Source organism: Myotis yumanensis, unplaced genomic scaffold (assembly GCF_028538775.1).
Source record: "Myotis yumanensis isolate MYYU_CA2020_CCGP unplaced genomic scaffold, mMyoYum1.0.hap1 SCAF_21, whole genome shotgun sequence".
Lineage (NCBI taxonomy): Eukaryota > Metazoa > Chordata > Mammalia > Chiroptera > Vespertilionidae > Myotis > Myotis yumanensis.
The window spans coordinates 3,899,290-3,920,321 of NW_027223772.1; the positions used below are offsets into that span (position 1 = coordinate 3,899,290).

The 21,032-nt window shown below is 48.1% G+C and overlaps 1 protein-coding gene across 4 annotated transcripts in view; it reads right to left on the minus strand.

Moving 5' to 3' along the window:
- MOB3B (MOB kinase activator 3B) overlaps positions 1–21,032 on the minus strand; it is a 183,072-nt gene that overhangs the window by 20,550 nt on the left and 141,490 nt on the right. For all 4 annotated transcript variants that reach the window (XM_070400797.1, XM_070400798.1, XM_070400795.1 and 1 more), the window contains one exon: positions 13,316–13,518. In XM_070400797.1, the coding sequence (XP_070256898.1) occupies positions 13,316–13,518 (203 nt within the window). The remainder of the gene's footprint in view (positions 1–13,315; positions 13,519–21,032) is intronic.

Here is a 21,032-nt window from a genome sequence, read left to right on the forward strand (position 1 = left end):
GAGACCTAACACGGTGCAGAATGAGGTCCTCTCTGGAGAGGGGGTGATTAAGCTGAGATTTTCAAGACTTAGGAGGATGTGGAGGTGGAGGGACTGGCACGTACTATGGCCTGGAGGTGAGAGGACATGGCCCATTAAAGAACGCCATGAAGTCCCTTTAAAGTAACCTACATTTCACTTTCTTCACCCAGACCGACCTGTATGTATTTCTTTTTTATTTAGTGGTGCAGCTGCACTCAGATTCACAATGGAATAGGAATCTGTGAGCACTAATCTCCTGGAACTAATATTGATTAATACAAAGTTCTAGTACAAAGTCTGGCTGAACTGGCTTTGTATATCTGATCTTTATGTATGAAATTATTCCATGGGAAGGCATGTTCTTAGGTGACCACACAAGTTCCTAGGTTAGGGACTGCCTCTAACCCAGTGATGGTGAACCTTTTGAGCTAGGCATGTCAGCATTTTGAAAAACCCTAACTTAACTCTGGTGTCGTGTCACATATAGAAATTTTTTGATATTTGCAACCATAGTAAAACAAAGATTTATATTTTTAATATTTATTTTATATATTTAAATGCCATTTAACAAAGAAATATCAACCAAAAAAATGAGTTGGCGTCTCACCTCTGACACGCGTGTCATAGGTTCGCCATCACTGCTCTAACCTCATCCTCATGCTTTGATTGTGGTGGGACAGGTGGGTGGTGGGAGAAGATATACTGCTGTATTTTAATAAGGAAAACCTTTTCACTTTTCCCAGTCCCCAAGTTAATACTCATTTGACTTCTTTTGGAGCCAAAGAATCTACTCTTATCTGGCCAGGAAATTTGATCTAATCAAGACCACACGTGGCAGCCAAGATCTGGCAGGCTTATTTATATACTAGAAGCCCGGTGCACAAAAATCTGTGCACTCGGCGGGGAGGGGGTCCCCCAGCCGGGCCTGTGCCCTCTCGCAGTCTGGGACCCCTCGGGAGATAACGACCTGCTGGCTTAGGCCTGCTCCCAGGTGGCAGAGGGCAGGCCCAATCCCTAAGTGCAGCCCCTGGTCAGGCTCAGAGCAGGGCCGATTGGGGAGTTGGGGCACCGCCCCATCATGCACAGAGCAGGGCGGATCAGGAGGTTGCAATGCCACCCTCAGTCACGCTCAGGGTAGGGCCGATTGGGGGGTTGGGGCACCGCCCCCTGTCACACTCAAGGCAGGGTTGATGCGGAGGTTGAGGCGCCACCCCCTGTCACACACAGAGCAGGGCCCATCAGGGGAGTTGGGGCTCCGTACCCTGTCACACACAGAGCAGGGTTGATCAGGGGGTTGGGGAGCTCCCCCCTGTCATGCACAGAGTAGGGCCGATAGGGGAGTTGGGGCACCGCCCCCTGTCACACACAGAGCAGGGTGGATCAGGGGGTTGGGGCGCTGCACCCTGTCACACTCAGGGCAGGGCCAATGGGGAGGTTATGGCTCTACCCTGTCACACACAGAGCAGGGCCCGTGGGGAGAAGGGGGTTGGGGCGCTGCACCCTGTCACACACAGAGCAGGGCCAATCAGGGGGATGGTGCACTGCACCCTGTCAAACACAGAGCCGCAGGGCAATCAGGGAATTGGGGAGCTCCCCCCTATCAGGCACAGAGCAGGGCTGATCAAGAGATTGGGGCGCCTTCCCCTGTCACGAACAGAGCAGAGCGGATAGGGAGGTTGTGGCCCCGCCCCCTGTCACACACAGAGCTGTAGGGCGATCAGGGGGTTTGGGCGCTGCCCCTGTCACGCTGATCCCGGTGCCCGGAGCCTTGCTGCTCCGCTGATCCCGGTGCCAGGAGGCATATTACCCTTTTACTATATAGGATAGAGGCCTGGTGCATGGGTAGGGGCTGGCTGGTTTGCCCTGAAGGGTATCCTGGATCAGGGTGGGGGTCCTCACTGGGGTGCCTGGCCAGTTTGGGCGAGGGGCTGAGGGCTATTTTCCGGCTGGTGAGTGACTGAAGCTTCCAACCGCTCCTTGTTTTCTTTTCTTTTTTTTTTTTTTTATTCTTGGCCAGCTTTAGCTCTGAGGCCTCGCTGCTGAAAACATCGATACAATGTTGCGGTCCGGCTGGATTTCAGTCCGGCTGGTTTCTGCGGTTTTGTTTAGCTTCTTATTTGCAACATAGTACATAGTTGCTTAGAGTTGCAGCTGAGAGGCCGGCAAGTTAGGCGGGGAACATTGGAGTCTGCAGTCACTGGAGCAAGCAAGCCTCCCTGCTCGCTTCAGTGCATGGCTGCCGGCCGCCATCTTGGCTGACAGTTAATTTGCATAAGGATATGTTGATTAGCCAATGGGAAGGGTAGCGGTCGTACGCTAATTACCATGTTTCTCTTTTATTAGTGTAGATGGGCATCAAGCCATCCTGACTATTCATATTTTCATGTAAATGCTTGTGAAGATGAATTCATTCCTGCTGTGATCGACATTCTGCAGCAATTCCAACACTGCAGGCACAGTGAAGTGTGGCTACGATCCGGAGCCCCAGAGACCGGCAGCCAGCCTGAGGTACTGAGCTCCCCCCTGCAGCGGGCATTCTGACATGGGACCAAGGGAGGGACACTGAACATGTGGCTTTGAGTCTGTTCTTCGTCTGTAAGCTGGGAGAGAAGTGGCCTAGCAAAGAGAAGTTGATCGTCCCAGGAGCTTAAAGAACTACACAGCAATGCTTCATTGAGACATCACGGGGACAACTTTGAACACATCTGGCAGGCAGGCATGGTGGGAGAAGGTGCTAACAGTGCATTTAGGCGATAACTCTGGCAGACAGAGCCTCTAATTCAGTGGTGTCTGAGAGATGGTCTCATGTCCACTGTCTACCCCATACAATAGCCACTAGACACAGGGGGTGGCTTTTGGATACTTTAAGTGTGGCTAGTGAGATTATGAAACTAATTTTTATTTAATTCTACTTAATTTAAATTTAAGTAGTCTCGACGGGCTAGTGGCTCCTGTACTGGACAGTACAGCTCTAGGTAATGGGTCAGAGGATATGATTCTTTAACTGAGCTTCTTACAGAATGGAGATGTAACTTATTTGACCATCATTCTGGCACTCAGCACAACAGCTGACATACAGTGGGTTTTCAATAAATGCTTAACAGACCTTCAGCAGCCAGAAAGAAGACTGACTTATAACCCAGAAGGTAGATTGTGAAGGCTGTGTAGTTCATATTTCCCAAAGTGTATTTCAAACCTTCCACCCACACAATGCTCTGGAGAGAAAGGATTCCCTGAGCAAACACAGCGACAAGTTCCAGCCTTGCTTGGAGGGTTAGGGTGCCCACCAGGGCACTAAAGAAACTGGAATACCTTTATTAACTATTTCCCATAGTTATTTGCCATGGAAACTCTTTTTCATGTTATCCTTTTGACATCCCTTAGAACTAGTAGATTCTGGGGAAAATACTTTGGAAGATGCTGCAGTAAAGACGGAGACGGCGGAAACTTACAATGGATTCCTTGAAAGTAGGGACCTGATTTTCAGCACGTGGCCAGCGTGTAACATATGTTACTGAATGATTTAGAAATGACTGCCAGTCAAAACTGGAGGCAGTCTGTAAACCACCCCCACTCAGCAAAGGTAAAGAGAGAGCAGTGTGCGATTGGTAAGCCTGCCGTTCTTAGTGGGCATTCCTGCAGAACCAGGACATAATCTGACACGTAAGAATTAGATGGAGGTATGCAATAGCAAATTGGAACAGAAATAGTAAGAGTCATGAAAACATATTAATCGTTTTATAAGGCTCTGTATTTTAAAATGTAAGCAGTTAAACACTGAAAATTCACCCTAGCTGGTTTGGCTCAGTGGATAGAGCATTGGCCTGTAAAGTGAAGGGTCCCAGGTTTGATTCAGGCCCAGGGCACATACCTCAGTTGCAGGCTCAATCCCCAGCTCTGGGAAGCAACCAATCTCTCTCTCTCTCTCTCTCTCTCTCTCCCTCTCTTCTCGCTAATAAAACAGGAATATGATTGAGGCCAGGGCAGAGACATATTCCTGAGTCACTTCTGGTCCTCGTTTTGCTAATACCTTAGTAATAAGGGGTTGGAATAAACTGTACACCCTACACTATAGTTTCAGCTAAAACTTATTTGTAGTTATTGCACACACACCTTACACTTAAGTGTAATAAACTGTATACAGACTATTCCATGGTATGAATTAATTTCTTTTCAACAAATCCCTTTTGTTCTCTTTTAAAACTTGAAGTTAGAAAAAAACAAAAATCTCTTCAGATCCAGTGAAGTAGAGAAATCTGGATGGGAAAAACGCCAACCAAAACCCTCGGTCAAGATCACTGTACTTTGGCAGTGAGGGGCCTGAGCAAGGCTGGTCCCCACAGGGCTGGACACGTCATGTGCAGGTGATCTGAAGGCTCCATCATAGGCTTTAGAATCATGAAGATCTGCCTGCTTAAAATAGGGGCCCCCAAACTCCACTCTGTAAGAGGGAGCACCCCAGATCCAGGGAATCTTTTAGTCCGAGGTGACCACGCAGGCCCACCTCCCGCAGTCACAGAGGGGTCTGTGAGACCCTGGCTGCTCCTCTGAGCATCTCTGTCACCGTGGCTCTGTGAGGGAGCAGGGGGCAGGCCAGAGACGGGGAGAGCACTCAGACCCCAGGTCCTGGGCACACAGGTCGCTCGGCTTGCACATATTCGGTCTTTGTTGTTAAGGCCTTTGAAAGCACACAGTTTGATTTTTCTGCTGATTACAGAAGTGGGCATGTTTGCAATAGAAAACTTGAAAAGCCCAAATAGGTCTATGTAAAAAACAAGCGTGCCCATCATTCCACCAAAAGAAAACCACTTCTGACACTTTTTGCCATATTTCCTTTCTCATCTATGGTGATGCTCACAGACAATACTAATAAATAGATATGAGTAGAGTGATTTTCCAATACAGTTTTGAATTCTGTGTTTATTACTTAATATTATGTGCTGACAATATCCCCATTATTGTCTTCAACTCTGATTAATCATACTTTTGGCCCTGAGATAAGCCAGAGACCACATCCCACTCTGACCCAATAAAAAAAACAAAACCAAAATAAAAACAAAACCCAAACAACCAAGCACCTACCATTCTACAAACCAGAAGCAATAAATGTCTGGACATCAGCAAAGGTTGAATAAACAAGACTGACAAAGGCATGCGGCTGATGTTGCCACATTCCCAATAACCCAGCACAATGCAGTTCATTGAAAGCAACCCCACATTTCTTTGCTATTTTTCAAATTGACGCTTCACAGTATGTCTGCCAAGGCTCCTAAAACGGTTTCTGGCAGGCTTTCCCACCCACCCATCTCTGGGCATCTGGGTTGCCCTGAACAACTACCACCAGCAGACGCCACGCTGGACACACACACACACACACACACACACCCCATCTAAATGGACAAAGTCCCTTGAATGCAATCTCCAGTTACTCTGTGCCAGGCGCACCTCCTGCTGGCATAGTGAGCTTTAATTCATGAAGGCCTCTCTAAGCAAAGAGATGGCCACCTTGAATGAAAGAGGACAAGGCTGGTGAAACACCCTGTCAAAGATCATAATCTCAGTGAGACAAGCTCGGGGGAGGCTCTAGATATACTCTCTCATAGATGGGGAAACTGAGGCAGCAGGACTTTACATGCCTTGCTCAGGGTCAGACAACTCATGTGGTAACAAAATAGTGGAAAAGTCAAAGCTCTTTCTTTTCAACACCCGAGTCCCCGTCCAAGCCATTTGGCTGGAAGTCAAGGAACCCGCCTGACAAGACGCAGCCCAGAGGCCTTTGCACAGATGATGTTTCAAAAGAAAAGGCCCTTTCAAAAGCCCCACAATGGCTCTCCATGGCCGGCTATTTTGGGGAGCAGCTCTGGCTCATATGAGAAGCTCTGCTTCTTTTCACAGTCCTGACCCGATCTTGCCATGACAGGCCAACCTTGGCTACTGCACTCACCCCAGCGTCTGCTGGGCCACCTCGAAGGGGAACACGGGGTGAGCATATGCTTGGACCTCGATGGGCTGTGCTGGGCCTTTATGAGACAAGGCTTTCCAAATCTTTGCTATTCAAACTTTCTTCCATCTGGTCCACCATTTTTATAGCTGTGCTTTTGGTGCTAAAGCTGACAATCGTTTGGGGCATGGACCTCAATCTGACTACAAACAGGGGCGGAGGGGAGCTTTGTGTGACAAATGGCAGTGAGGAGAGTCTGGAGGGATGGAGGGGAACGTGGTTTGGATGTTGAGAAGTAACATCTGTTGGAAGTAAAGGTATCAAAGGCGAGAAAAAGATGAAATAAGGCATGTAAAGAGCACACTAGGACATCTGGAACTCAAGAAATGAAGCCAGTGTTTATTTCTTGAAAGGCCTGTGTGCCGTGCACATGGTAGGAACAGAACTCAGCGACGGGGCGTCAGGCGATGATGTGGGAGGAGTGAGAATGAACAGCGCTGGTTTTCTTTTCCCTGGGAAGCCCTCCCAAATGAGTTTCACTTCCCTCCCACCTCCCTCTCAGGCTTCTCTGGTCCTCACCCCAGGCAGCTGTGGAGGGTGTGCGGTTGGGGCCAGGGCAGAGGCAGCGAGGCAAAGCTCCGACTCGAGACACACATCGCCACAAAGATAAACAGTGTTGCCTAACCTGTGGATCATGTCCACGGGCCGTGATCTCTATAAGATGCTCATGAGCAACAGCAACAGAAATAGCTGTTAAACTGGTTGGCCTGCAGAGAATAGGACCAGTTTCTTCACTGGATGGCTTCTTTGGGCCTTTAATCTGCGACTGTACCTTGCGAGTTTTTGAGGGTGGAGATGGTGTCGTCTTTCGCAAACTCATCTGATCAAGGAAAAGAAGCTGTTTCACTGAGCATGACTCAGGACCGGCATTTTGAGGACTACTCTTAGCAACACTGATCCTTAGATTTTGTGTTCTTTGCTTTACTTCCCCATCTCACCGACTTAACAACCTCCAGCCCTAGAAAAGGGGAAGAGATGGTGTGTGCGCTAAAAATATCAGTTCTCAAATGTGAGCACCTTGGTCGCCGACAGTCTTGCCTCTCAGGATGTGGTCTGGGAACCGGCAGCATCAACATCACCTGGGAGCGAAGGTACACTCTCAAGTCCCACCCCAGGCCCAGGTGCACTGACACAAAGCCTGCGTTTTGGTAAGAGGCCCAGGTGGCACATTCAAGTTTGAGAGGCAGACTGAGGTGCTTGGTTCTAGGCACGGGCCTCAATAATTCTGACTGCTGTGTGCCTGTGGTGAGGCCCAGGTGTGCACATTTTAAAAATAACCTCTAGGGGATTCTGATGTTGCTGGTGTGCAGACCCCTATGGAGAAGCACTGACTATAAGGTAACAGCCTGCGGTGACATCTCGTTTCATAGCAGCACTGCTACAAGGTAGGAAGTGGTATAGTCTCCTTTCCTGTAGAAATAAGGAAATGGAGCCCTGGAAAGACAAGGTGAAGGCCCTAGACCAGTGATGGCGAACCTTTTGAGCTCGGCATGTCAGCATTTTGAAAAACCCTAACTTAACTCTGGTGCCATGTCACATATAGAAATTTTTTGATATTTGCAACCATAGTAAAACAAAGATTTATATTTTTGATTTTTATTTTATATATTTAGATGCCATTTAACAAAGAAAAATCAACCAAAAAAATGAGTTCGTGTGTCACCTTTGACACGCGTGTCATAGGTTCACCATCTCTGCCCTAGACCAAGGTCACCCAGAGGTCAGCAGGTGCATTAGGGCGAACAACTTCTCTCCTCCTTCCTAATCAGCTCTGTATTCAGCAGCTTCTGCATTGCTAACAGCCCGCTCTGAGTCCACTTTTGTTTTTAGTGAAAGGCCAACAAAATACTGCTAGCCGTGTGTGCTTGCTAACAATGATTCTGATGAGCTTGATCCTGTCAGCTGACTCCTAGACTGCCAAGGCCCCAGCAGCCTGCTTAGTCAATCAGGGTCTGGCCCGCTTTCTAATTACCAGCAGCATTTGGACTCCTTGCCTCCAACTGTGAACTTGCTTGAGTTCAACTTGCATTTACATGAGAAATGGGTTCTTTGTCACATCTGTGTCTCTGTCAGTCCTCCAGCCTCCCCTCCCTGTTGGAGACCAAGTGACGTGGCCTGTGATTCCCTGGGTTCCCAGGCTGTTGCTGACCGGCACAGGTCCCCACGGGAGCCAGGAGGCAAGCCCTGTGGGCGGGTGGCTGCCCTGGCCGTCCTCAGTGCCTGGCCAGGGTGACCTCTTTCCAGCTTCTGAATTCCAAACTGTATTCCCACTCAGAGGCCTGATGGAGTGACCAATTGGCCCTGTTTGCCAGGGAAGGAGTTTTCCCAGGACATGGGGTCTTTAGTGCTAACTCTTTGGAGGTTCGGTCCCTGTATGCCCGGCACATCACGGCACACGCAGCGTGTGAACATTCAACATCCCCTGAGTGAGCTAGCTGGAGTCTGGAACGGAGAACTGGCTAGAGTTTCAGTCCCGTTTTTCTCTGTCAGGCCTAAGACTGAGGATGCATCTCTTCACTGCTCTGCACTTTATTTTGCCTTAAATCTCTTGCTAATCTGATAGGATGAAGCATTACTTCCAACAGTGGGCTAGTGAAGGTCTGTAGACAGGTTCTGAGATGAGGAAGGCACCAGAGAATAAACACCTCGTGTATAATCCTTCTTTATGGAGGTGGGTCACTCACAAAGTACTCTTTTCAATTCAAAAATACAGTTAGGATTTATTATGTACCAGGCGACACAGGCAATGCAAGCTATGTCACATACACTGCCATCCCTCCAAGAGGGGGACACTGATACAATGAACTATTTCTACTACCAGGCTACCAGGCAGATCACTAAGATGGCAAAGGCCAAGGGATCTGGAGAAGAGAGCATTAGGGTACCTCTGCTTATTACATGCCAGCTACCTTACATTCATGATCTCGATTCACAGCTAACACTTCTTGAGCACCTACCATGAGATTAACCCATGTAACTTTTATAACAATTCTATTACTATACTCATTCTATGAATGAGGAAAATGAGGCTTTGAAAAGTCAACTATCTTGCTCAAGATTGCAAGTTAGTAAAGGAAGTCTCTAGGGTCTGAATCCAGAGAGTTAGGCTTTGTCCCCGGCACTGTATGAGACTGAATCTCTGCCCTTGTGGGAGGCTGGACCCTCAACACAACCAGTGTGTTGGACATGCAACCGGGCGAGTCTGGGAGCAGAGGAGTGTGGGTGCACCCGGTGGAAGCATGGCGGAGGAAAACAGGAGGTGGGGTCTCTGAATCTAAACTGTAGGATCCCAGGGCATGACAGTGGGGGCCCTAGGAATGCTGATGCTCTAAGGGACACCGGCAGGACAAATGGTGTCCTCTGGCCCCTGGCTGCATTCGAGTCTAAAGAATGTATGACTAGAATGTGAAGCCAAATGCCTGACTTCTTGGTCATCCTTCAAGGGCCAAAGATGAGTGGCAGTCATTATTTTACATTTTTTAAGAGTGCATCTGTAAATCTTCAAAAGTATATCTTTCTTATGTACTTAGAACATCTGAGCAACTTACTTTGCATGTATTGGGCGCTTGATATATGCAAATTAAATAAAAATAAAAATGTGTTGATTTGATATGCTGTGACGACTTTAATACGTGCATTTGCAACAGTGGATTTAGAAGTTAGGAATTCTAGCACCGTCAGCTATTGAAAGCACTCATTTCAGTAATAACAATCGACAAGTACAGTATTCCTAGTAGACACTGGGCTATGCTAAGTATCCAGAGTTTGACATTGCATAGTTATTGTTCGTGAAACATCCTCAATATCTTTTTCTTTTCTTTTATAGGTTCTGGTTTGTGTAAAATAAATATAATTTCAGATAATTAAGCATTAAAAACACTTGCTGTTAATTTGTAAAAGCATTAAAATTAGTCTCCCTGTAATCATAATTAACAAAGCATAAAGGTAGGAAGGATACTAATTGAAGCAAGATTTAAAGAAATATAAGTTTCTGATACCCTCCCCTCCACTGTTAATAATTCCTGGTTAATCCAGTGGTAGTTTTCCCCCCAAAGAGGCTCTTATCTAGAATACAGGGTTTTAGGGGGCCTTTCTGTGGCTCTGAGACTTCAGTCAGCTCCTGGCACGGCCAGGTTTTAGAACCCCAGTGGCCTCTTCTTCAGAAAATAACAAAGTTGTCTGATGGCAAAGAAAAGGGCTTTCTGTACTTTCTGACTTCCACTCAGCTGCGTCCCACAATGGCCTTTATGTTTCTGTAGAAGTAGAAACTGATGTTCAGATCTGTCCATCCGATGCTCCAGCTCCTTTAGCTCAGTGGAGCCAACACTGTGTGTGCTTAGGGGCGCTCTTCTTCTTGGGGGACCTGCGGGTCAGATGAAGGTATTCCCTCCACCTGAGCCTGTCAGTTCTACGCTCACGGGTAGCAGAAGCGCGTTCTCTTCTCTGTGAGGTCAGAGTGGTTTCTCTGCTCTTTTCCTTTCACGGCCCCGCCCACTCTTTCCTTTGCCCTTGACATTTTCTAAAATTAGCTTTATCCTTCTTCCCAGCATTTTATCAGTAACCCCCTTGAGCTGTTAGCATAGCCTTTTCTTCTTGAAGTGGCTGTTTACTCACAGCAGCCTTTACACAGGCCAGACTAGCCAACTCACTCAAGAGGCACTTCAGCTTCTTCCCACACTAGCTGTCCAACCAAATTCAGGACAACGTACTTCCTGTCCCCAAGAGCTTTCTAGAAAGCTGTTGTAATAAATATGAAGAAAATTAGCACTTCTTTAGCCAATGATATGCCTTAATTATACCCAGAAAGTCTTGCCCTCTTCCAGAATTCCTGAGTGATGCAAAAAAAAAAATAATAAATATCTACACTAATAAAAAAGAAACATGCAAATTGGTGTCACTCCACTACACCCACAAGCCAATCAGGATGAGTATGCAAATTAACCCAACAAAGATGGTGGTTGATTTGCATAAGCAGGTGTGGAGCGAAGACTGAAGACTGAAGACAATTGAAGACTGAAGAGGTTTGGCTTCTCCGCTGCGGCTAGACCAAATACCTGGGTCCCGGGTGCCAGAGGAAAACCAGTGCCGGCAGCCAGGGGAAGGAAGGCCTATTGCGTGAATCTTCATGCAACAGGCCTCTAGTAATAAATAAAATGAAATATAACAGATTTCAAGTTCAGAAACTCTAAAGGTCATACATGACATTCACTAACACCTTCTTTGCCAGATACAGGTACTGTATTAAACATGTGTTTTATTTTTTGTACTTGGATTCTTTAACATCTAGAGTCTTACAGACCATGAAGGTCCCAGGGCTAGCCAATCCTAGGGATAGTAAATAATTCAGCCTCAAGCTATTTACTCACTCATCAATCCCTACCAACAGAACCCACACCCCAACCACCTCCTCTCTCTCCTCTCACACTTAGGTTCCTACTCCCGTGCCCTTATCACTCCAAGGCCAGCTACCAGACAACCAGGTAGCCCCTAGGCCCAGAGCCCTATGAAATGATTCAAACGGGTTCATCTTAAACTTGCTTACCTGCCTTGCCCATTCCTTCCCAGGGAAACCATAATACAGGCTCTTGCCCACATTCTCCCTGCTCCCTCTGTCTCAACCAATCCGGTTGCTTCCCTATATGGCCCCCATGACACAATGTGCCCCTTCTCTTGCGATCTGTGAGCATAACAAACTATCTTTTGAGAGTTTGATCTGTTGGCCTCACCATACATAAATAGTAATGAAACCTTTATTTTAGAAACATTTACATAAAGAGAAAGGAAGATAGGGTAGCACAAGATGACAGCCTGCTCTGCATTCTGGCCATTATTCAGATGCACATGGATGAAACACAGATGCTCTCTCAGTTACATTTCACAAAACTGCCCTTTAATGTTTCAGGAAGAAAGCAGGATTTTACTATAAAGCAGTGTGTTATTCTGGCTAAAAAAGCCCTTTGTAGAGCTGACTAGAAATATCCATGATGGGCATCACGTTAAGATACCACATGTCATGAAAGATGGTGGGTTTCCCAAGGCCCTTGGCTTCTAGAGTGCAGACTGGGACTAATTGTAACAATAACTTGGGGATTCTTACCATTTGCAACAGCATAGATGGACCTGGAGAGCATTATGCTAAGTGAAATAAGCCAGTCAGAGAAAGATAAATATCACATGTTCTCACTCATTTGTGGAATATAATGAACAACACAAACTAATGAACAAAAATAGAGCCAGAGTCATAGAAGCATCGATCAGACCATCAAACCTCAGAGGGAAGGTGGGGGAGGGTGGGGTTAAGGGAGAAATCAGCCAAAGGACTTGAATGCATGCATATAAGCCTAACCAATGGACATAGACACCAGGGGGGTGAGGGTATGAGTGGCGGGGGAGGGCAATGGGGGGATAAAGACAGATATGTAATACCTTCATCAATAAAGAAAAAAATTTAAAAAAATAATAACTTGTGAAGAAAATGAATGCTGGCCCCTAAATGATAACAACAAAGTTTTGTATCAAATGTTCTGGGTTCTAATATGTTCTATTAAAACTGTGTCCCAGCCCTAGCTGGTTTGGCTCAGTGGATAGAGCGTTGGCCTGCGGACTGAAGGATTCTGGGTTTGATTTCGGTCAAGGGCACATGCCTGGGTTGTGGGCTCAATCCCCAGTAGGGGGCATGCAGGAGGCAGCCAATCAGTGATTCTTTCTCATCATTGATGTTTCTATCTCTCTCTCCCACGCCCTTCCTCTCTGAAATCAATTTAAAAAACACACAAAAAGTTGTGTCCCAGCGGATCTGTATGAAAAGCAAGGGTCCTGTGATGCTGTACTCTCGTCTGGCTTGTTTCTATCCCAGAGTAAAGGCTACTCAAGGCACTTTCACAGCTGCCACACAGAAGGTGCTCAGTATGTATTTACCCCCTGAAGAGATGCTTCTGATCATCTTTTGATAACAGTTAAGAGATGACACGAGAGAGCAAAGGTGTCCATTTAAGGGATTAAGTCATTAGGTGACTGGTGTTGGAGCTGAGAATTAAAGCTACTCCCTTTGGCCCAGCCATTACAATCCCATTTCATCCTGCCACCTCTCCGAGAGGAATTTAAGACCCTTATTTGGTGGTCATGGACATTTGGCATCTTCTGACCTTCCACTGCCCTTTAAAGTCTATCTCATTCTGTAATGCTTCTGCTAACAAGGACCCATTAGTGAGCAATTTGCCTGGGTCCGGAAGTGCACCGTGACCAACGGCTGAGCTCTGGGGCGTGACTTGGTCACTGCAGGGTGACACTCACCAAGGGCTCCAGCTCCTTGCGGTCGATGAGGTTCATCTCCGTGACGAAGTAATAGAAGTGCTTGTAGCAGGTGTTGACGTGGGCCTCTGCGCCCATCACGATGACCCGGTCGAAGTGGTGGATGTAGACGTGCACGAAGACCCGGAAGAGGCGACACAGGATCTTCTTGCAGATCTGGAGGAAGTTCTTTGGGAAGGGGACACCTGGAGAAGGCAACAAAGAGAGAACAAAACCATGATGGAAAAGCTCCGGCAGCCCCGGCACCAGGCGGAGGCTGAGAGCATCCTGGGCATGGGCCGCCAGGCCGCCTGCAGAGGTGCCGCTGGTTCAACACCGCCTAAGACCGTGGTCGGCAAACTGCGGCTCTCGAGCCACATGCGGCTCTTTGGCCCCTTGAGTGTGGCTTTTCCTAAGCCTTAGGAGTACCCTAATTAAGTTAATAACAATGTACCTACCTATATAGTTTAAGTTGAAAAAATTTGGCTCTCAAAAGAAATTTCAATCGTTGTACTGTTGATATTTGGCTCTGCTGACTAATAAGTTTGACGACCACTGGCCTAAGACAAGTGTTAAAGTCAAACACCAACAACAACCAGGAAGAGACTCCCCAGCAAGAGGGAAAGGGCCTGGTTTGTTTCTTTGGATCTATCTTATTTTGGTGCAAATAAGTGGGCAGAAATACTTATTTTTACATAGAAATGTGCACTCTTCCATATCACCTTTTATTTTTTTCCCATTTTATAGAGCACAAGAAAGTTCATTTCCCTGCTCTAATATAAGAAAACTGGTAGGAGGAGGGTGACCCTGCAGGGAGACTGGCACTCCCTGTCACTGGGTACTAGGGAGTGGTGGAGACTGTGGCAAACACAACTCTAGCCAGTGGTGGCCAGCTTGGGATTTTTCCAGATAATTCAATAATATGGAGCTCTATGTGATTTGCTGCATTAAAAAAAAAAAAAAAACCCAACCAACAAACACATTAGCAATTAATCTAAAAGTTTAAAGAATATCACAGCTCAAAACAAGACATTTTTCTAAGATAGATGCGCCTGCAGGTTACCAGCGCACCAATTCCGATGGGAACTTTTCCTGAGACACACTGTTTCTAAGGTGGGCAAAGGCAGCAAACTTCAGGAATACCTCGCATTACATTCATTGCCACATCATCGCCTTGAGGAGGGTGAGAGAGGAGGGCTATGTTTTTCATAACACAGACAGGGTGCGTGGTCAGATGAGGCACCCACAATCCCCTTCTGACGACAGCTACTCCCAGGTGGTCAGGCAGCAAACAGCAGACCCGCAAGCCTATTCCTCTCTCCCTCTCACACAATGCCTAAGTGCCTGTGAGTTACACTGTCCTAAGTGATGACATGTTAGGGATTGCTGAGTGAAACAGACTGTGAATTCCCACTCTGCTCCTTTCCCAGCTGCTTGACCTCTCTGACCTTCAGTGTTTCTATATGTAGAATGCAGATAAATATTCCGATGATTGTATTAGAAGCAGTACCTGTGCAACTTTGGTTTCCCGCCTATGACAAGGGGGTCGTGATGAGGCTTTCCTTGCATGGCTAGGAGGGTGTTAACCCAAGAAAAACCCTCCCAAGTGCCTAGAACAGAGGGAGGGCTCACTAAGTGGGAAAGACCCTTCTCTGTGCAAGGCAAGGCCTGCAGCACGTAGCTGTTGTTATGAGGGAAATAGTTACCTCAATAGGTAGACATGACGGCCGGCCTGTCCACAGAATTGCAGAGCTGAGCTCAGGGCGGCCCCTGGCCCCCCAGAGCCTGGGGTTTGCTGTCTGTGCCTCCACAGGGTCCCCGTGGCAGCTGCCTGGTAAGGGACACTCTGTAAGTGTAACGGGATCACCTGGCACTCCCAGGGCAAGACGAGAGAGACGGCACACGGCTGGCAGTTGGCAGAGGCAGGACCTGCCTCCCCGGGGCCCAGCACTGATAGCGGCTTTTCTTCCAAAACAAAGTGGCAACATATCAAGTGAACCTGGGAGAGACTTGGGCACAGCTTGGCAGCTGACTGTTTGGGCAACAGATGCTGGGATTTGGGGGGGAGTGGGAGGTAAAGCTGGGGAGGAGGTGGAGGGCAGCCCCTCAAAGAGTTCATGGGCTGTTTCCTCTGCTGTGGGGTGGGGGTGGGGAGGCAGGAGAACCCCTGCTGCAGGCTGCAAGGGGGTCTGGAGCCTTCTAAGATGCTCGAGTCCCAAAGGGGATAGATCCCCTCGAAAACAAGTGTGTTTCCGTCAGAAGAGGCGTCTGGTAGCCACACAGTGCCAGTGCCAGGGGTTGGCATATGTGACCTGCACAGCCCGCCCGTGAAATGGGCTTTACTCCTGTGTCACAGAAGAAGGGCACTGAGGCTCCGGTGCGCCGATGCACTCATTCCAGCAGCTTAGCTGGTGGCAGGGTGGGGATTTGGACCCAGTCAGCTTGCCTCTAAAATCCAAAAGATCTGGTTGTGTTTGGAGTGTGACTCTCTCTCTCCGCCAAGGATAGAGGCACAGCCCATTGCTAAGCACAATGAGGCATCTGAAGGTTACTCTTGGCGGCACAAAAAAAAAAAAAAATTTAAAAAAAGAAAAGGGAGAGAGGGTGAAAAATGTCCACTCCTAGGAGCCACAGACCCGAGTGATAAAGGTCAGCTAACACAATCCGCAGTCCCCAAGAGAAATGTGTTCTCTCGCCCCTGCCTTAAGATCTGAGACGAAGAGTAAAAGCCAACATTTACTGAGCACTTACTATGCTCTAGGGACTGTACCAAGGGCTTTACCTGGATTACCTGACTGAATCCTTGAACAACCCTCAAAGGATTACTGTTTCCATCTCACAGATGAGGAAACAGACTAGCATCCATTCCTCTGACAAGCTCTGAGCTCTTGGCTCTGCCCTCCACTCCACACCTGGTCTCTGGTCTTTCCTTTGGCCTTGACATTGGTTTGCTCTGGCCTCTCCCCTTTAGGCTATGGCAGGGAATTTCCTTTGTTGTTTTTTTTTAATATGTTTTTTAAAAACGTTTTTGTTGAATTTTTAGAGATAGAGGGAGGGAGAGGGATAGATAGAAACATTGATGAAAGAGAAACATCATCGATCAGCTGCCACCTGCATGTCCCCCACTGGGGATCAAGCCTGTAACCAGGGTATGTGCCCTGATGAAGAATCAAACTGGTGACCTCTTGGTTCATGGGTCGACGCTCAACCACTGAGCCACACCAGCTGGGCTGGGAATTATCTTAAAGTAGTTGAGAGGAGTTGGTTTTGAAGTTTGAAGACTTTAGCTTAAAATCCTAGTTCTACAACTTACTAGTTGTCTAGGCCAGTGGTCGGCAAACTGCAGCTTATGAGCCACATGCGGCTCTTTGGCCCCTTGAGTGTGGCCATGAAGTTTCAATCGCACTGTATGTGTGCGCCCGCACGTAGTATTTTGTGGAAGAGCCACACTCAAGGGGCCGCAGTTTGCCAACCACTGGTCTAGGCAAATTACTCCATCACTCTCCTTCATCATGGAGAAAAACATTTACTCTTCAGTGTTCTTATAATAGGATGTGTAGGATGCCTGGCACTTAAGGGGGAACTTTGGGACTACGTCCTAGTTCTGTTATTTCCCACCTGACCTCAGGTAGGTAGGCCATCAGGCTCCGAACCTCTGCTCGGGCTGCTAAGTTGGGCCTGACTCTTTCACCATGGTCTCCCTTACATGTCATTAACTCTTCAAAAGTGAACGTTGCAAATGGCTCGTCAGGACACACTCAGTGTGTGCCATAGTCATCCCGGGCCAGCTCTGGAAGCTGAGAAGCCCCGGCTGGGAGTCTCAGGGGCACTAGGTTTCACTGTGAGCCAGAGACAAAATCCCAGCTTGCAGAGCATGGGTTGAGTACAAGAAAGTTACGGGGCATTTGGGAAATTCATTCAATATTATTGAGGGTTCAGGAAACAATTATGTAGTTTGTATACCATCCTAAGCCTTTCCTCCCTTTCTCCTCTGCCTTGCAGGTGTTCAGATATGCATGTATGTGCATCTTTGTATGTGTGTGTGTGCTTTTCAATAAACCTTCCTCAAAAGGTGGGGAGTGGAAGAGATTGTGCCTCTGGATGTAGAGAACTGGGTGGCCACCCCTTTGGTGGACCCTCTGTCACTGGCCTCATGGTAGCAAGACAGGGAAGGGCTCAGCCCTGCTGATCCACTCCCTTCCCCAACAGCTCCAGAAGGGCCAGATCACAAAAAATTGATTGACATGAGAGGTTTTGTTTTTATGGTGCCACTAGAAGTCTCCCATCTCCATAGCCACAGACAGGCGAACCCTGAGTGAGCCCTGAGATGTGCAGGTAGGATATTGTCTAGTCCCAGTGACACCTGAGCAAGGGCATTATTGTTATTATTGTTTTTTCATGTAACGAAGTCTTAGCTCAGTTAAAGTGTTGGCCCTGGCCCCACAGCTGAAAGGAGCTAAGGCAGGCATTTGGCCCTAAAACTCGGGTTCTTCCTTCCACGTCTGTTCCTGCAGGCTCCATGGTGGCAGGGACCCCCACTGCTGAGATGGCTGCTTTTCGACCTGCACTTTGTTCGGTTCCTGCCTTATAGAAGCTCAAATAATGTCCGTTTGTTTGCTTTTTTAAACTTATTCTATTGATTTCAGAGAGGAGGGGAGAAGGAGAGAGAGAGAGAAACATCAGTGATGAGAGGGAATCACTGATCGGCTGCCTTCTGCATGCTCTACACTGGGGAGCGAGCCTGCAACCCAGGCATGTGCTCTGACCTGGAATCAAACTGTGACCTCCTGGTTCATAAGTCGACACTCAACCACTGAGCCATGCCGGCTGGGCTGTTTGTTTGCTTTAAATGAAAATAGTCTAGCACAGTGGTTGCCAACCTTTCGGACCTCACGGAGCACCAGTGGTCCACTAACCATCGGTTGGCGACCGCTGGTTTGCAGGAGAAAGAATAAAAGGCTAGAGAATCATTTCAAGTGGACACTGGGCAGGTTACAAATGGCAGCCTGAACCTGAGGGGCTGTGCAATGTCTGGGTCTGGGCCAAGGGCAGTCTATGGGGTCCACAGGGCATCCCTGACCTAGCTCAGGACCACAGTCCACCCCTCCCACTGCCAAGTTCACAGATTCTGTGGACACTACACTCTACGTATATTTTAAAAATCACTAATCCTGGGAGATCCTTGGCTAAAACAATAGGATCCTGAGGTCATATTCATTTGCAAAAATGCTGCTTTCACAGAAGTTTGCAGTATCCTAAACACAGGAAAGGGTCTGAGAATTCCTGCAGCAAAAAGTCCTATTTAACTCCGGAACCTCCTTTCCCCATAATATCTGTTCATTTCAAACACAGCATCTGTAATCAGCCTTCTCAGGTCTCCTTTCTGGCTCTGCTTTCTATTAATAGCATAGCCATAGGCTAATGGCTTCGTGTCTCTGAGCCTCAGTTTCCCCATCTCGGAAGAAACCGGGTGTCAGTGTTATCTGTAGCTCAGGAGGTGGTTGTGAAGATTACACGCACCTATCAAAGGCTTCACTGATGCCTTGCAGACAGTAGGCACTCTTTTGTGAACTGTTAGTTTTAGCCTCCCACGGAGACCGAATGTTCTCCGTAACAGACGTTGCCATTAGATTCCTCCTGCGTATTTATTTCCAGGATGGCAGTCTTGGTATCAATACATCGATCCTGAACTTGCAAAGAACTTTGAGTGGCAGGTACTCAGTTAAGCACAGGGTTAGAGTCGGCCTTGGATTAGTTTCTACAGGTTTCTTGTACTTATGTCTTGTATTATTTTAAGTTCCCTGAACAAAGGAACTGTTTCTACTTCTTTTCTACCTTTAAAAGCACCTGGCACAGGGCTAGGTAGGGAGTACTCATCAATCAAAATTGCATCATAAAAGAGCAGTGATCTTCTTTAGTCAAGATGTGAATCCATCATCTCCTATTTGGGGGCGGAAGAAAGACGACAGGGGAGATGATAGCTCGCTGCCAGGGTCCTGGCACGGAGGCTGCTCTCGGCTTTTGGTGGGAAGGGAGGAGAGCTCTGTGATAAGAACGCTGTGATCCAGGGCAGGGTGTGGGAGAAAGAATCTGAAACTCTCTTCTTTATCAGGAAAGCCTCCCTTCTTTGCCTTTTTTTTCAAACGGTGATAGTTAATTTTCAGTCATTGTACCCAATTAGAAAGTTAATGCCAGACGATATTAACCAGCAGTCTTAATCGATTGCATGTCGGAAGAATTTGCTGTTAAACTTTGACTAGTCTTGTAATAACCCAGACAAGCCATCCGACACAATCCCAGGCAGATATCTACTGATGCCACGGAACACAACCTTTGATGGTTCGAGGCGGTTGGCAAGCATGAACTGATCTCCCAGCATCCCTTTCTCTATCCCACCCTCAGCCACATTCTATGACTCTCAGGACCCAGCAGGGCAACGTCAGACTCCAAGAAGTGGGCTCAAAGTGAGAAAATGCGTTCAGAATGAATGTGCACAAAGAGGTGACAGGCATCAAAGATGGCCTTGTCCTGGATGGCTTGGGTCATGGGAGGGGCTTGGTCTTTGCACTCAGGTCACTGAAATGGAGTTAGTGAACCCAGGGCCAGGCTGAGCTCAGGTTCGAGTGAGCCGAGCAAGAGGCCTGGGCAGAGGTCAGAATCCTAAACCGATCGCTCATATGCGGTTTCAGCAGGAGTGTGCTCAGCAATGCGACTCCAAGCAGGACTGCTGTTTGCGGGTGATCGAGCCCAGGGGGAGGCCAACCAGAGAGCTGGGGTGAAGCCAGCCAAGAAGGTGAGCCTGCAGGGCCTGGAGTCTCTCTCAAAGGCCTGACAGGCAGCCCCACGGCTCTCCCTCTGGTGCTCTGCCGGGAACCAGCATCTGAGAGAGCGACAGAGTTTGTGAATGTGTCTAACCACAGCTTTCTGATCTCCCGGCCACAGGCTGTGTGGGAGCTAAATCAAGCGTGGGACAGAATCCTCTTTCTGGGAACCCGTGCCGATTTGCCTTTCATCTCTGACTCAGTAAATCGCCTTTCTCCCAAACAAAATTTAATAAAAATTCCAGTAAGGTCTGAGCTTCAGCCCACTATCTTTCTTTCTCTTTCTCTCCCCTCCTTCCCCAGAGCCGTCTGGGCACCCCCGAGAGAGAGGAGGCTGTCTATAGGCTTGTGTGCTCCTGCTGTCCTGGCAGGGAGGCCGCAGGGGGAGACTCCCCTCGGAGAATACAGTAGAAATGCTCTGGACACGGGGCCACCGCCTGGGACACGGGTCCCACAGTCAGGCAAGGCCCCAGCAGTGGCTGGCTGGTTGCAGCTCCTTCTGTTTCCTCGTTTTCCCTCTTTTCTTCTGAAGAGAAGCCCGAGGCTTGGGGATGAGACTGGTCTGTGATGGTGCTGGGCGGAACCTGGGCTGTGGAGGGGGCAGTGCAAGGGCTCAGAGGTGGTCTGGGGGGAGTCCTGTCCCCAGACAGCCCAGGTCCGCAACAGCGGGCAGGCACTCCGCCTCGTCATATACCTAGTTCATGCCTCCTTTTCCTTAAGAGCTCAGCTCAAGGCTCCCCTCATTCCTGGACTCAGGTTCCCTGTGTCTGCTATCTGCTCAGAAACTTCCTGAGCAACAGACGCAGACGGTAACGCCACAGTGATCTGCGGGACGCAGGTCTGCCTCCCTGGGCGCTGCACGGGCCGCAGGAGGGCAGGAGGTGGCAGGCTCCTCGGGT